Source organism: Suillus bovinus, assembly GCF_016758785.1.
Source record: "Suillus bovinus strain UH-Sbo-P2 chromosome Unknown EDB93scaffold_4, whole genome shotgun sequence".
Classification (NCBI taxonomy): domain Eukaryota; kingdom Fungi; phylum Basidiomycota; class Agaricomycetes; order Boletales; family Suillaceae; genus Suillus; species Suillus bovinus.
This window is the reverse complement of record NW_024542060.1, coordinates 521624-537212: the sequence shown is the minus strand read 5'-3', so window position 1 is coordinate 537212 and position 15589 is coordinate 521624. Positions and strand designations below refer to the sequence as shown.

Below are 15589 nucleotides of genomic sequence, written 5' to 3'. Positions count from 1 at the left end.
GCATGCCAAGGATGAGAATGAGAATTAATTTCCAGAAAATATCTCGCAGGGTCACTGGCCTCCGAGTCCCAATGGCATAGGCGAATTGCAGGTACTGCACATAAGGGAGCAACGAGTGAGTGAGAGAAATTGACGTGAGATGTTGACCGAGTACATATCGATCGACTACTCAACGTCATCCCTGCGCCGGCAGGGTCACGGCAGCTTCAAATGACGAAGCAATGAGTGAGAGATTTACCGGTGATTCGAGCGAACGTTCTGTAGTTACAAAAAGGAGAATTGTTGATGCTTGCAGGCAAGTTATGATCCAATGGTCGTAATCAAATGAGTACGCTCCTGCAAGTTCTGCCGAAAATTCCGCCATCTCATAGCAGTTCGCTAGAATAGTTTAGAGTCTCAGCGAGGCTTTGGAACAATGCTGTATTGTGATGTACCTAGAATAGTTTAGAGTCTAGGTACGAGTCAGTGTAAGTTGTTACTGGACGACATACCTCAGCGAGGCTTTGGAACAACGCTGAGGTGAAAACAAACATAAGGTACGGTATATGTACTGTGTGTTACATAACCTTCAGCAGCCACTGATGAGAGTCGCAATACTGTATAGTACATATACGTATGGTGAAGAAGGTGCCAAGAAGAGAAACGGAGTATATGCGAACAATAGCAATAACAATTCAGCCAAATAGATCAGAATCGTGCCCATAAGTGTATGCAGGATAGAAGAGCTGATCATCGTCCTACATCCTCAGAGATATCATTAGCCTGTTCCGCACGGGTAACACCGCGGGTCGGAAACTCAACACCGTACCCGTACCCGCCAACACCGCACCCACCACGGGTACGGGTACACACCGACCCGTAAGCACCGCGGGTATATGAACAAGAATAGTGATTCAACGACTCGGACAACAAAATAAATATTGCTATTTTTCCTCATCAGCCTCGTCAGCCTCGACTGCACTTCGCTTCCGTTTCTGACTCCTTGCAGAAGCTAAAAGGCCCTCCATCGCCAGAAGATCACATCTGCCCCAGGCTCCAAGGCAGAGAAAGGCGCAAATTGTTGATGGTGCGAGTCGGTTGCGAGTAAAGTGAAGGAGCTGCCGAGCCTGTGAGAAGACACGTTCAACTGCGGTTGATGTCGCTGAGCAAGATAATAAGTGCTGATTAGTTGAAAGAAGATTCAAGGGTGGCATACCTGGGACAGAGAGATAGTCTAGGGCCATCCGATGTAGTGTCGGATAAGTACGGCAGTTGTCTTGCCACCATGCAAGTGGGTCCTTCGTCTTCACAGTTGGTAATCGAAGGAACTCCTCCAGTTCACTACTAGTAGTGTGAGATATGGAACATGACCTGGTAGACGAGGCATCAGATGCTTTCTTTTGGAGCTTCAACGTGATTTTCGTGGAGAGACGGCGAGTGGACGTAGTACTAGTGACCGTTCTCAAGTTTTTGCCTTGGGCCTATGGCAGTAACCCAAGCTTCTCTGTAGTAAAGTGTCAGCTCGATAAATTGTTCAATAGAACGAATCACAGGGCGCAAAAGCCATGACAGAAATCAGTATAGCATTTAGTTGTGATCCTCAAGCTCTAAGAGAATCAGACAAAGGCGGCACGGAGAATCCTAGCACGGTGTTCGGAGGCTGTCAAAGTTCCTAATTTGGTAGGTCATACCCGTCCAAACACCGTCAACCCGCGTTAAGGTGTGCTTAAGGGTATGAATATCGTACACCGTACCCGTACCCGCCAAACCCGTTAGCATATAACCGCGGTGTTACCCGCACCCGTGCGTTTCCCTAGATATCATTCGACATCCCCCTCAGAATATTGCACATAACCTCGTACAGAAAATGCGTTGCACCCTCCTCGCCGTTGCTGCTGCCTTGACAGTAGCTATGTCTGTCAGTGGATGCGTGGACCTGTATTTGGCTTGCAATGTTGATAGCGATTGTTGCCCTGATAATTATTGTCCCCAAGTGAGTATGAACAGGTCTTATGCAACCAGTATTCAACCACACGACTCACCTCCGCGACTCAGGATACTGAGGGTAAGGGTACGATTTGCACTCCCGTGCTAAGAATTGAGTCGGCAGCCCGAGGGGCACGTCGCGACAGTGAGTCATGTTTCTTCCTTCGCTTTGGTATCATGGTTGATTAATGATGATGCAATACTAGTTCAGAGCCAATCAGTACAATTGTTTTTTGGATATATTTTCATGCTGCTGGAGCAACGCAGCTGTTTGGACTTATCTAAAAATGATCAATGGTACCTAGTAGTCCAATAAGCTCGAGTTTGTGATACTGTCGAAATAAGCGACCATTGGTGTTAATCATCAATATTGGGAGGATGGAACGTACTGCGCAGCTTGAATCTGTTCATCTAACGTTGGCCTCAAAGGCTAGCTCGTGGATCTCTCTCTCTTCTGCGTGTGATGGAGTCACTTCGTTGTCGATCGTGATTCATAACAGACGTGTCATTTTTTGGTACATGACTGAAGCAATGTCATAGTACGGGAGCACGCGTTGTGATGAAAAGGGGACGACGAACAGGATTAATATTGCTGCCTGCGCGGTACTTGGATCAAAGGCCCATAGTGTGGGAGCCCTAGAGTGGTTCTATGCACTAAGTGTTGGATGGGGTAAAGAGGGAGCGCGTCATGCTCGGTCACGATCTGCCAATCTTGAATATAACACATTAATTGAATGAGCTCATCAATGATATTGCAGCTGGTCCAACTATATAGCTTCGCAATGCTCACCATGATTGCCTAGATCAGGGCAGGATCAGGGGTCCGCAGCGGCGGCTTCCTTATTCTTGGCCAGCTTTTGCACTATCGCATTTCGTGAGCTCTGCTACGGCCAAGACCTGTCACTTCATTCTCCAGTCATCTCTCATAATCCTCGATCTTAATATCATCATTGTCTCCATCCTTAACTGTTTGGCCTCCTCTCGTCCTTCCGAGTCCGCGGTGAGGTCGGGAAATCTTCTGAGCATGGTCGATGAGTTTCTATGTTTTCATGACAAGAGAGCCAGCGCTAGTATAAAGCTCACTGGGTTTGTATGCCAGCTAGTATTCCACACTCTATCTTGCAGCTGCTGTTCACTCTGCAGTTTGAATGTATCGGGATGGTTACTTGGTTTTAATAGACATCTCCTCTTGCAATCGGCGCGTCCTCGTGATACAAACAATCTCTTGTATAGTAATACCAGGGACGAATGAGGCCAAACAGCGACGGACTTTTTTTTGGATCGCCCGTTGCCGCAAAGCCCTGTGTTAGACAGTAAGTACACAGGCATAGTAGGCGAGGTGAATATAAGTGCGTTTATGACATGATGGTACTTTAATCCTGGTTCCAGCATGAGAACATCAAGCAGAGTCTTGACGTATTTGAGTTTCTATGTGGATAGTCGAACCTTTCGGCCAAGCTCCTCGGCGCAGTGGGAGTATTGAAATGGGGGGAAATGTGAGAAAGTAGACTGATGTAACGCAGATTCAGACTAGGTCGAGCCGGTGCTAGTCCGACTTGTGATCCACGATGACCACATGATGAATCATTGTGTCTGATTGTCTCCGGTGCACCACGGCCTTAACCATTATAATGAATTACACAATCACAAATTAAAATGCATTCTAGATATCATTCATATTTACGGGTAGCAGCTGCAATGATATCATGCAAAAGTAATGTTGCCAATTTCAATCTTAATGAGAGGGTAGTCAAATAACACTCGTACCACTAGTTGTTGGCCACGGAGGTTACCCTTATAATGCTCTGTCTGACTCTACATTATGACGTGTCATAATTTCACTAATGGTAGGTGTTAGCCCTTATATAAAGGGAATACAAGACTTGATAGCAAAAATTGAATTTCAGTGATGTCGTTGCCAGCCTGGCTTACTAACATACGCCCTCTTGCCAGTGTGCACAACATACAGTTACACACTACCTGAGCAACATTAGTACTCGAGCTCGAATGGCGGTAGGGAAAGATAGACTTGCTTTACATGTGACATATAGGCTGATCGCGGCCCTCTTGAAATATACAGCAACCTCGGCAGCCACACGGCGTGTATGATTCAATTGTCTGTTGAGGTCCGCAGAAAAACGTGTAATCCATCCCGTTGTTAAAGCCTGTGAGGTTCCATGCGCATCCGTATGAATCTGTGGATAACCGTACTATTAAGTACGCAGCCTGCACGTAGTAGGCCGCAAAAGTGCCTACCCTTGCCCACGCAGCTTTGACCTTTGGGTGTTATATCTGAATTAGACGCGATAGCTACGTCAGCCATCGCTGCGGTAGATATGACAATATTGGTGAGTGAAGTGAATTTCATGGTTTATAGTGTTTTCTGGGCTGCGTAGGTTGGCTTTTATACGCGATCAGAGTTAGGTAAAATTGTAACTTCTTTCATGTGCTCGCATGCTGGATCTGGGGAATGAAACATATGCCAGCTCATGCCCTGTTGCATAGTTTCTTCTACTTGTGAAAAGCGCTTGATTCTTTACTCATTCTAAATCAGTTTATCCATCGTTTTCTTTTAGGTTCTTGTGTTATTCAGGATGCGGCACCACGGCGGGCGTACAGACTATGTGCAAAGCTATTAGGTGTTTCTCAGAACTGTCGTTGCTCATCGATTATTCAAATCCAATCATCCTAGTTCCTGCCGGGATTCCGTCGATCTAAGATTTCGATTTCTTTGTTTTTGGTCCCAGTGAACTTTGTCTGACCTGCGTGACTTATGAATAGCTTCTTGCGGTAGGCAAAATAATCCAGATTGCCACATACCAGAGCGCTAAAATAATTATGAAAATCATCATTCAATGAGCCTATACTATCATGATGTAGGATGATCTATGCCAGGGACTGGTACGTAGTCAATCCGGAAGATCCACTACATCTGCCACAATGGATGATTGAACGATTCAATTTCTGGAGAATGAAGCAGGGTTGCTAGAAGACGACGACAAAGCTGTGCTGGCTGCAGCTGTCCTTGTTCGCAATGAGCTAGCTATATTATATCTTTGCCGTCCGCAGATGGGAGCCTTTCGAGTCCATAGAGGGATACCTCGTGGTAGGTCCCATTTTCCAGCCACAACGATGAGTGGATGCTGCATGTTGCGAGGATATATATATTCACATCACCGTCGAGGTCGAACAAGTTGTCACTCACTGATGACCCGTTCTCTGCAAGGTTGAATATCCTTGTTATATCTTGGCAGGCGCTTATCCAAAGTACTATGTGGATCGTCACACCTTTCGGCCAAGCTCCTCGGCGCAGGTAATATGCTTCGCCAGCTCTTCTTGATTGAAATGAGGCTCGGGATAAGCGCCCAAAATAATTTCCGAGAGTTGTTTAATATAATTTGAAATTCCACTGGAAGTACTTTCAAATTTGAGTTTCAAAAGTGTTTACTAATGCGGTGACTTACATGTTTTTGATTTGTCAGCTCGTCGTCGACTTCTCTGAACTCTGAACGTTCCCAATGATTGAATTTGAAACTTGTTCAGTGGAGAAATAAACCGTTCAGTTCTACATTATTATCGTGTTTGACATGAATTCATGGCCGCAGCTTCGTCGTTTTTTTTGCTTTGTCATCGTCCTCGTCATTGCTCTCGCTGGTGGTGTCGGATGAGGAGCTCCCGGTCGTCCGTCGAGTCTTCCTGCGTTTTGCGTAAGTTCTTCGGGTTTCGCATGTCTCTCTAGTTCGACGAGCAGTTTATGATCAATATCCGATTGGGTGTTTATTACCCGTCACTGACTCACTGCTCTATCGCACGCGCACATTCTATTAGCGTTCAGATGATTGGTGGAGAAGACTACTTAAGTGACATGCTACGAGTGCATGCAGGCAACGGCAAGTGTGTCAATAATCTCATTGTCATACTGTCTTTAAAGAGGCCCTAGAAACATTTCGCGCATCAAATTATGCCTGATCCTTTTTTAATCCTTCGGAGCATTTGAGCCGTGATGGAGCCATTGCGGCGAGTGACAACGACGCGAACTAAGCCAAGCAGCGTCGTGATATTGTGAAGGTAATGTTGGTCGCAACGACCAGGATGGTCCTTTTCTGGTCTTGCTATCATTCGCTGATAAAAAGATCATTATATCCGAATGGCAACAGCAGATGAGTCTGAAGTCGTTGAAACGTGTGCAAGCTGTGCTCAGAACGTTCCAGTTGGTGAATTGGTGCTCGTTGACGTCCAAAAGGTACCGTTGCATTTACTTCGCAATGCTGCTTGCCCGAGCACACTGTCATGTACTTAATCTTTTGATTTGTATGACCGACTCATACTGTCTCCCAAGGGTTTACAAGATCCATGGCGTAAAACGGATCTATATATGGTATAATATATGTATTCAAACCGATTGAGGGAAGTCGACGTCAAGCCCCATTGTCGTAATTCATGCTCGATCGTTGTGGCTGGAAAATGGGACCTACCACGAGGTATCCCTCTATGGACTCGAAAGGCTCCCATCTGCAAACGGCAAAGATATAATATAGCTAGCTCATTGCGAACAAGGACAGCTGCAGCCAGCGCAGCTTTGCTGTCGTCTTCTAGCAACCCTGCTTCATTCTCCAGAAATTGAATCGTTCAATCATCCATTGTGGCAGATGGATGTAGTGGATCTTCCGGATTGACTACGTACCAGTCCGCAGCACAGATCATCCTACATCATGATAGTATAGGCTCATTGAATGATGATTTTCATAAATATTTTATCGCTCTGGTGTGTGGCAATCTGGATTATTTAGCCTACCGCAAGAAGCTATCCATAAGTCACACAGGTCAGACAAAGTTCACTGGGACCAAAAACAAAGAAATCGAAATCTTAGATCGACGGAATCCCGGCAGGAACTAGGATGATTGGATTTGAATGATCGATGTCGATGAGCAATGAAAGTTCTGAGAAACACCTTAGCAATAGCTTTGCACACATAATCTGTATACCCGCCATGGTGCCGCATCCTGAATAACACAAGAACCTAAAAGAAAACGATGGATAAACTTGAGTAAAGAACCAAGCACTTTTCACAAGTAGAAGAAAACTATGCAACAGCTGGGCATGAGGTGGCATATCGTTCCCGAGATCCAGCGATGCGAGCGCATGAAAGAATTTACAATTTTACCTGACTCTGATTGCATATAAAAGCCAACCTTTGTATCGTCGCTCAACATCGGGAAAACCCTCCCCAGACAAATTTACTTAAAGATGTAACATTAGAACTAATCCTGCGTTATTATATCTAAATTTTACAAATTCAAGTTTTAGCTAGCTTAGGTCGGTTTTTTTACCCCCTAATAAAAACACAAGAATTAGCAACTATTTTCACTAATTCAAACACATTAGCATGACTTTTAGAATTGATTTTTTGATCTTAGACGAGGGTTCCAACCGAATCAGACAGAATAAGATACAAGAACAAAATTAAATTTGATTAAAAATGGGTATATGGGCAGTAGGTTAATTTAAATAACAGTGCACGCTATGACCAACTGGGAGACTATGTATCAGCTTCACGATTCCGTATTGTACACTATGAAAACGAGCGGGGGATGATTCAGTCTTCTTCCATATTGTCGAGGTCAAGTAAGTCGAATGCTTCGAGCTCAGCAGCATGGCCACCGGCAGTGGCGCCGCTGTATCGCAACTTCCTGCAAGCAAAGTGAGCATCGAGGCAATACTACCTAAGTGGAACTCACTGTGCAGCCTCATAGATGTCGGCCATCATACAGTGGAATTTTGCAGGTGCGTCCTTCTTCAGTTTTTCCAGGAACCTGACATGGTAGTTGTATGTCTCGCTGAATAAATTTCCTGTAAAGTTGAATTTCGATGATGAACCTTGCGACTTCCACAGAAGGGCTGCATACACCTTTGCAACAAGTTAAACAGCACATCCGTACAATGACGACAAGCACATTACCGCAGTTGCAACCAATGCCAGCAAAGGGATAGGGACTTCGGGGCGCTGGCCTTTGTTGTTGGCAATTTCGACGAAGCGTTCCACAAATTTGATGGCAATGGATTTCGAGCTATGAAAGAGCTGCCAATATATTAGGAAAATTAAGAGTTCACCCTGGTAGGGCTTCTTTCCAATGGGTGAAGCCTCGTTATTGATCTGTATAATTTCAACAATGTCAGTAGTACAGGCAAGGGGAGAGATCTCACATCAAACTTCAAGGCATATATATATGCAAACTTATCCAATAGCCTTCTCGCTGCAGCTTTCCCAGTATCGGTGTGTCCAAGGTGAAAGTAACCATTGGCATGTGCACATGCGTCTTCCTTCAGCTCATGGCGCAATATTGGAACACGAGCATCCACCTCGCAGATGGTTAGAGACTGATATGAAAAGGTGCGAGTTGAACTCACCAAGCTACCGAGTTGTGACACATACCGTTCGTCCGATTGAAGACATTCTTTGATTGAATGCGCACCACGTTTTTTGGCAACTACTATCAATGCTTGCAGTGTGACTTGGTTCTTGTCGACCAGTTCAGGATAGCTGTTGGCGAAATAAAGGTGGCACTTGACTTCCACGATTGCGGACTGAAGAACTCTACGAGTCTCTAAGTTCTGATCAAGTAATTTCACCTTTCCGCTTTCTGTTTTAATGAGCGAGGCGATACTCCGAGTCTTCGCGTCAGAAGTAAGTTTCCGAGTCGGTGCAGTGCCTTCGTTGTCAGAAAGTTGAAATTCTGATGAGTCACCACCAGTCAAGTGATCTTCAATGGACTCCAAAACTGCACATTCGACATCCATATTGGCCCAGGTAGGAGTCTCTACTGCTTGTTTGTGATGATCTCAGGCCAACTTGGCTTTTGAAGTGCCACATGATTTTGATGCTACCTGCTGCTTGTTGGTGACGACCAACACGACCTTCAAAGTTTCAAACGTGAGTTCACAAGCATATGATATAGCAAAGCTGACCTCATCTGAAAGCCTCATCGCAGCCAAATCTTCATCCTCACCGTCAGTGGCACTGCTCTCATTACTGTCTGAATCAGTTAGTAAGCTATCCCGACTCGGTTTGTCCCTGGACTGACTTGCATCAGAGTCAGCACTCTGCTCATCTTCATCTTTAGGCAATGCCACATCTTGCATAGCATAAGTTCGGCAGAGTTTTGCTGGTCATCGATACTGCGCTGCACACGATGATTATGTGAGACTCGAACTTCCTTATTTGTCACGGCGACCTAGGCTGACCTTCAACCATCAGTGGAGCTTCCAGCAAGTCATCATCTGAGTCGCTATCCACCATGTCGTGATGACATTCTGCCAGTGCCCAATGTAAGTACCATAACTGAGTTTTAAGTGTATCAATGGACTCAGTGTTGACGGCTTTCTTGATGCCACAGTCCTGTTTGACTTGCCAGTGGAGCTGGAGTTCCGACTTGGAGTAGGCGCCGGTGACGCGCCAGTTCTCTTTTTGGGGGCAGGACGGTCTTGGCCTGATGTCACTGTTGCATTCTTGCATCTTGGTTTGTCTTGCTTCCAAACTGAATCTCAGGTCAGTTTGATTTATTGATGGTGTTTTTGGTCACTCACCTGCGTTTTCAATAGCTTTTTTCTTGGCACCACATGCTTCTGTCAAGCCTCACAGTCAGTCACTTGCTGAGTTGCTTATACTCACTTACCTTGATCCTGCTGAGGTAAAGTCATTTATTATTATTTCTTTGTTTTTGAGACTCAAAAGAATAAAGGAGTGTCGAGGGACCTGTGCAGATTTTTTTTTTAAACGAGTGTGAGTGACGGTCAAACAGAAGGGAATGGGACTGAAAATTTTACTAATGCAATGTAACAGGGCAATTATGTAGCAGCAGTGAAGGGTGCTAAACTGACTTAGTATGTTTTCCCTCACTTTGCTGGCTGCAGTGCTAATATTTGCTAGGTTGATCGGGCACTGACTACCCTGAAAATGACGGCAAATTGGACCATCTCTTCACGACACCATCATACAGCCCGTTCTGCTCGCTATGGCTGCTGTACATGGTCCCCGGGCCATAATACCTACCCACCCTTCCCCATTTCAGAATACCCAGAGTGTTCCTCATTCACGAATGGGCTATCATCCTGCACTGTCGGTCAGTTTTTAGTAGCTGCTCGTCATATTCATATGGTTGATCGGGCACTGACTACCAGGCAGTGCTAATATCTGCTAGGTTGATCCGGCCACCAATGACGGCAAATTGGACCATCTCTTCACGACACCATCATCCAGCCCATTCTGCTCGCTATGGCTGCTGTACATGGTCCCATAATACCTACCCACCCTTCCCCATTTCGGAATACCCAGAGTAGAGTGTTCCTCATTCGCGAATGGGCTATCATCCTGCACCATTGGTCAGTTTTTAGTAGCCACTCGTCATATTCATATTCGCATATACCGTAACTTTACTAAGGTGGGTTAGTCCTTGAACTTAGTATTTGTTTGGGCCTTTACTTACCACACCCTTGTTTCAGCTTCGTCATCCCTCCTGGCCAAATCCCCCACTTGTATTGGTATCCTTGGTCAGTCTTTAGTAGCTGCTCGTCATATTCATATTCATCCCCCACTCGTATCACTTCAACTTCATAAGTATGAATGATCCAGGTTACTGCACGTGTTCAGCTTGTGGCCGTGATAATCTCACTGTGACTGGTCTCAGCCAGCATATCGCAAAGAGTCATGACCCACGTTGTCACACACTCTACAGCCAGTCGCGATCAAGAACAAACAACGAAGCCGAGCTTGCCATGGATGAGGGAGACTACACCGGAATTGGCAATGAGGACGAGTTAGAGAGGCCTGCCAGTGCTGCAAGTGAGCACGCAGGTGATAGTGATTTCGATGAGGATGATCTTGATGACCATCTACTCTTCGAACCTGAATGGGAGGCTGCACCATTGCAACCTCAGGCTGATGAAGACTACGACCCGGAGGATGATGTGTTTGCCTTCGCAGGTGACAAGTTGGAGGATATTCATCAGGATGCTCGTCAAGACGTTGAGGCTCGTGTACAAGGCTGGTCTGGTTTTGTTAGGGTGCCTTATCCTGATCCACATGCTGGCCGAAGTATGTTGCATGGTTCCGTTGACCATGGCGCCAACATGGCATATGGGGCACATCTTGCCAATGATGATAATCCATACCATCCTTTCAATTCCCAAATTGAATGGGAGGTTGCGAGATGGGCGAAAGTTTGCAGAGCAACGTCTACAGCATTTACGGACCTGCTCCATTGATGGAGTAAGTTTCTTTTGCTTCATGAGTACTACTCATTAATAGCTAATATTACTAGGTTAGTGAACGTTTAGGGTTGTCATTCAAGAACACCAATGAACTGAATAAGACTATCGACCACAAACTTCCAACTGGATGCCCCAAGTTCCAATGGGAGCAGGTCGTTGTTGCAGGAGAATCATTTGATGTGTATTACCGCGACATCATTGAATGCATCAAGTCACTGTATGGCGATCCCAACTTCGCAAGATACCTTACGTTCGCACCAGAGCGCCATTACACTGATGAAGATCAGACTGTTTGTCTGTTTCATGACATGCATACCGGAAAGTGGTGGTGGAACACTGCAGGTAAGAACTCTTAATGTGACATCAATTGGACTTCGTAACTTACAATGCCTCAGAAAAAACTTGATCAGCATTGTCCGGGTGGGACCATCATTCCGATTATCATCTCGACGGACAAAACACAAGTCACTATGTTTCACAACAAGTCCACATACCCAGTGTATCTCACCATTGGTAATATCCCGAAGGAAATTTGTTGCAAACCTTCGCGTGGTGCTCACATTCTTCTGGCCTATCTACCAACTACTCGTCTCGAACACATTACCAACAAGGCTTCACGCCGTCGGTCTATCGCCAACCTATATCACGCTTGCCTGAGTCGTGTGCTTGCTCTTTTGCAACATGCTGGATTAGAGGGCATCAATATGCGCACTGGAGATGGTGCTCTTTGCCACTGCCACCCTTTATTTGCGAGTTTTGTCGGTGATTATCCAGAGCAACTTCTCGCAACAGGAATCAAGTTTGGCGACTGCCCGAAATGTGATGTTGAGAAGGACGACACGGAAAGCAATACAGTACAACTTCACCTACGGAAAATAGGTGAGGTGTTGGATGCACTCGCGGCACTTGATCAAGGAAATCTTGCCTTTGTTCGCACATGTGCCGCAGTAGGAATCAAACCTGTGATACATCCTTTCTGGGAGAAACTCCCGTTCGCGAACATCTTTCAGAGTGTCACACCTGATGTGTTGCATCAGCTATATCAGGGCTTGGTGAAACACATTTTGGCATGGTTAGAGGCCGCTTGTGGAGCCACGGAAATTGATGCTCGTTGTCGACGGCTTCCTCCCAACCATCACATTCAATTATTCACCAAAGGTATCACCACCTTATCACGTGTAAGCGGCACCGAACATGCGCAGATATGCCACTTCCTCCTCGGCATCATAATTGACATTTGTCTGCCCAACAATCTCAATGCAGGTCGCCTTCTACGAGCTGTATGGGGCTACTCGACTTCGTGTACCTCGCACAATACCCTTGCCATAGTACCGAGACCCTTCAGTTACTGGACGAGGCGCTAGACCTTTTTTATGAGAACAAGCTCATTTTCATCGATCTTGGGATTCGAATCAATTTTAACCTACCAAAGTTGCATGCTGTTCGTCACTATCCTTGGATGATCATGCAGTTTGGCTCAACTGACAATTATAACACAGAGTACACAGAACGGCTCCATATTGACTTGGCGAAAGATGCCTACTGCGCTATGAATCACAAGGACGAGTTTGCCCAAATGACCCACTGGCTTGAACGAAAGGAGAAAGTATTAAGACATCAAAAATATGTTAGTTGGCGACTCGCTGGTAGCCACGAGTTGGATCCTTACCATTCACACCCACCAGATATGACATTCAGTCGTAAACAAGTCATGGTGAAACACCCCAGCGCAAAGTCCGTCAGCCTCGAAACACTGGCTACAGATTATGGTGCTACTCATTTTCGAGATGCCCTTGCATGCTATATTGCTCAGCAGAGTTGAGGAAATGATCCCACACCACTTCACGGTCATGCAGTTGATGTACTGGCACATGACATCCATTTTCCATTCCATCGACTGCCTGTCTTTCATAAGGTCAAGTGGTGCTCGGTTGATGCCCGTGGCCATGGCAATGCACACGTTACTTTGGACAGTGTCCATGCAAAACCACAACGCAAGTTTGGCTCTCGTGTCATTGCTCACCGATCCGATACAGCTCTAGTGAGGCTGGGTGCGAATTCAAAGGATCTTCGAGGTGTGTAAACTGTCAGTCAGTGTTACTATGTAATACTTACTTTGTACTGATCATAGAATTCCGTGTCGGTCAAGTTCAAGTCATTTTCACCTTACCACCAAAGTCCATCCCACTGCTCTTCCCACCAACAATCCATCTTCCTACTCACTTTGCATATGTCGAGTGGTTCACACCATTTTCGCCAGCTCCAGACTGCAATAGCGGACTATATAAAGTCTCATGTTCACTGCGTGATGGTGACACCATGGCTAGTATTGTGTCGATTGCTGACATTGAGTGCAGTGTTCATCTTATACCGAGGTTCGGTGTTATGGCCCAACGAGAGTGGATGAGTGATACAGTACTCGAGGACTGTGACACCTTCTGGTTGAACTTGTACATAGATAGATATACTTTTTCAATGTTCAGATAATGCTCAATAACTCTTACTATGTTAGAGAAAAACTTGTCTAACATTATCATCTTTAGCTACTTTCTTCATAAACAGCTGTGATTGTGCTAATGTTACGAATTTTTGTGAATTCTCCCTAATTTGCCTTGGGAGGGTTTTCCTGATGAATTGGTGAAGATAGTTCAATATTAGAAGGACTAATATTGAATTGAGAAAAGAAAGTACGGAGTGGAGAGACTGATGTGGAGACTGGTAGCGTAGCTACTGTGAGAGAAGGTGAGATGTTGAGAAATGAATCAGACGAGACCTTGTCAATGTTAGATTCAGTTTGTGTGTGGGAAGGTCTGGTTCTGTGGAGTCGGCACAGGCAAAGCGGGTCTAGACCAAACATGTGATCCAAAAATTGCCGCAAATGTGAATGACTGGAGGATTGAGGATCAGAGAAAAGAAACAGACCTTCAGAGTGTGATCAATCTGAATAATGCGCCTATCACCAGAAGGCAAAGAGATGCTGGCTAAGATGAAAGTTAAGGCAGACGCACTTGCCAAAAAGGTATCAGAACCGCCCAAATGGTTTAAGGAATGGGAAGCCTCTAGAAAGAATAGAATCTTGGAGGAACAAGAGACAGATAAATCGGGCAGTAGATACTCAATCCTTGCGAACTTTGCGGATGTAGAAGAAGTAAATCTAAAGATGAAATCAGAACACTTCTATCTTCCCATTACGCTAAAAGGAAAGAACAGATCTGCAGATTTGAAAGCTCTTGTAGATTGTGGAGCATCCACGCTCTTTATTAACGAACATTTTGTCAAGGAGAACAGAATTCGTTGCAGAAAATTACTGCGTCCGATCCAGGTTAAAAACATTGATGGATCTCTTAATGCCTCGGGATCGATGACTCACTTCGCCGAACTAGGTCTTAAGGTCGGTAATCATGAAGAAGAAAAAGTAGCATTTATGGTTACAGATCTAGGGAGCGATGATGTGATCATTGGTATTGACTGGTTGAGATACCACAACCCTGAGATTGATTGGAACGCAGGGAAGTTTTTGCTTTCACGATACCCGGTGAAATGTGAAACTAAGAAGGAGAAAAGACTCCGAAACAGGGCTGAGAAGAAGAGAAAGTCGGAAGAAGTCAAAGACGTACCCGGCTTGTTGCCTGTGATGGCGGATCAAGATGATGATGAAGACGTGGCAGTTAAGAGAATGACCATGGAGGAAATAAAAGACGAGGAGAGTCCTGAAAGATTATGGATTCGATACAAAGCCTCGGTTGCCACAGAGCAGAAGGTAGCAGAAGAAGCTACTAAGAAGAAGCAGTCGGTAGAAGAAATGGTACCTGACTGGCTTCATGATTTCCTGGGAGTTTTCTCAGAAGAAGAATCTAAGCGCTTCCCTGAAAGAAAGAAGTGGGATCATGCGATAGATCTTAAGGATGAGGGCAATCTTCCGCCGAATGCGAAACCATACCCATTGTCACCCAAAGAGATGGATACATTGAAAGAATGGTTGAAAACTGAGACTGCACTGGGACGTATTAGAGATTCACAATCTCCAGTGGCAGCACCTTTCTTCTTTGTGGCCAAGAAAGATGGCAAGTTAAGACCGGTGATGGACTATAGAAAGCTCAATGAGAAGACGGTTAAAAATGCATACCCACTACCGAGATCTCAAGATTTGATTGATGCTTTAACTGGTGCCACGATGTACTCTAAGATGGATGTATGATGGGGGTACAATAATATTCACATGAAAGAAGGAGATGAGTGGAAGGTGGCCTTCAAAACGCTGTTTGGTCACCACAAACCGACCATGATGTATTTTGGACTCACAAACTTGCCTGCAACCTTCCAAACTATGATAAATGAAATTCTAAGAGACCTGAT

The 15589-nt window shown here is 45.3% G+C and overlaps 5 protein-coding genes across 5 annotated transcripts; 3 read left to right on the top strand and 2 right to left on the bottom strand.

The window, feature by feature from the left end:
* The first annotated feature begins 1646 nt into the window (after positions 1-1646).
* Positions 1647-2377, top strand: EDB93DRAFT_1119566 (uncharacterized protein). Its single transcript, XM_041448460.1, has 4 exons — positions 1647-1972; positions 2035-2110; positions 2172-2319; positions 2355-2377. Exons 1-3 carry the CDS (start codon positions 1847-1849, stop codon positions 2279-2281), a joined length of 312 nt encoding a protein of 103 aa, XP_041312404.1. The 5' UTR covers positions 1647-1846; the 3' UTR covers positions 2282-2319; positions 2355-2377.
* A 1765-nt stretch (positions 2378-4142) lies between these two features.
* EDB93DRAFT_1334560 (uncharacterized protein) lies at positions 4143-5474 on the top strand (the record flags this gene model as incomplete). Its single annotated transcript, XM_041455288.1, has 8 exons — positions 4143-4182; positions 4276-4313; positions 4343-4357; positions 4542-4589; positions 4846-4866; positions 4936-5071; positions 5220-5278; positions 5448-5474. The coding sequence occupies 8 exons, from the start codon at positions 4143-4145 to the stop codon at positions 5472-5474; spliced, it is 384 nt and encodes a 127-aa protein (XP_041312403.1).
* A 445-nt stretch (positions 5475-5919) lies between these two features.
* EDB93DRAFT_1100311 (uncharacterized protein) lies at positions 5920-7078 on the bottom strand (the record flags this gene model as incomplete). The annotated part of the gene is made up of 6 exons (XM_041446991.1): positions 5920-6087; positions 6294-6334; positions 6441-6576; positions 6650-6670; positions 6952-6986; positions 7030-7078. 6 exons carry the CDS (start codon positions 7076-7078, stop codon positions 5920-5922), a joined length of 450 nt encoding a protein of 149 aa, XP_041312402.1.
* A 484-nt stretch (positions 7079-7562) lies between these two features.
* On the bottom strand, positions 7563-9664 carry EDB93DRAFT_1245899 (uncharacterized protein; the record flags this gene model as incomplete). The annotated part of the gene is made up of 11 exons (XM_041452371.1): positions 7563-7656; positions 7705-7874; positions 7926-8120; positions 8171-8326; positions 8375-8787; positions 8836-8881; positions 8933-9000; positions 9049-9129; positions 9209-9493; positions 9551-9589; positions 9640-9664. The coding sequence occupies 11 exons, from the start codon at positions 9662-9664 to the stop codon at positions 7563-7565; spliced, it is 1572 nt and encodes a 523-aa protein (XP_041312401.1).
* Positions 9665-10738: 1074 nt separating this feature from the next.
* EDB93DRAFT_1237945 (uncharacterized protein) lies at positions 10739-13720 on the top strand (the record flags this gene model as incomplete). The annotated part of the gene is made up of 9 exons (XM_041451483.1): positions 10739-10930; positions 10973-11196; positions 11289-11523; positions 11629-12411; positions 12436-12513; positions 12579-12674; positions 12705-13050; positions 13090-13308; positions 13365-13720. The coding sequence occupies 9 exons, from the start codon at positions 10739-10741 to the stop codon at positions 13718-13720; spliced, it is 2529 nt and encodes an 842-aa protein (XP_041312400.1).
* Positions 13721-15589: the final 1869 nt, after the last annotated feature.

Excerpts from the sequence above, each read along its gene's own strand:
- EDB93DRAFT_1119566 (XM_041448460.1), top strand. The coding sequence starts at position 1,847 with ATGCGTTGCACCCTCCTCGCCGTTGCTGCTGCCTTGACAGTAGCTATG. Across the intron at positions 1,973-2,034 it reads CTGATAATTATTGTCCCCAA|GATACTGAGGGTAAGGGTAC; the intron begins GTGAGTATGAAC and ends TCCGCGACTCAG. Across the intron at positions 2,111-2,171 it reads CCGAGGGGCACGTCGCGACA|TTCAGAGCCAATCAGTACAA; the intron begins GTGAGTCATGTT and ends ATGCAATACTAG.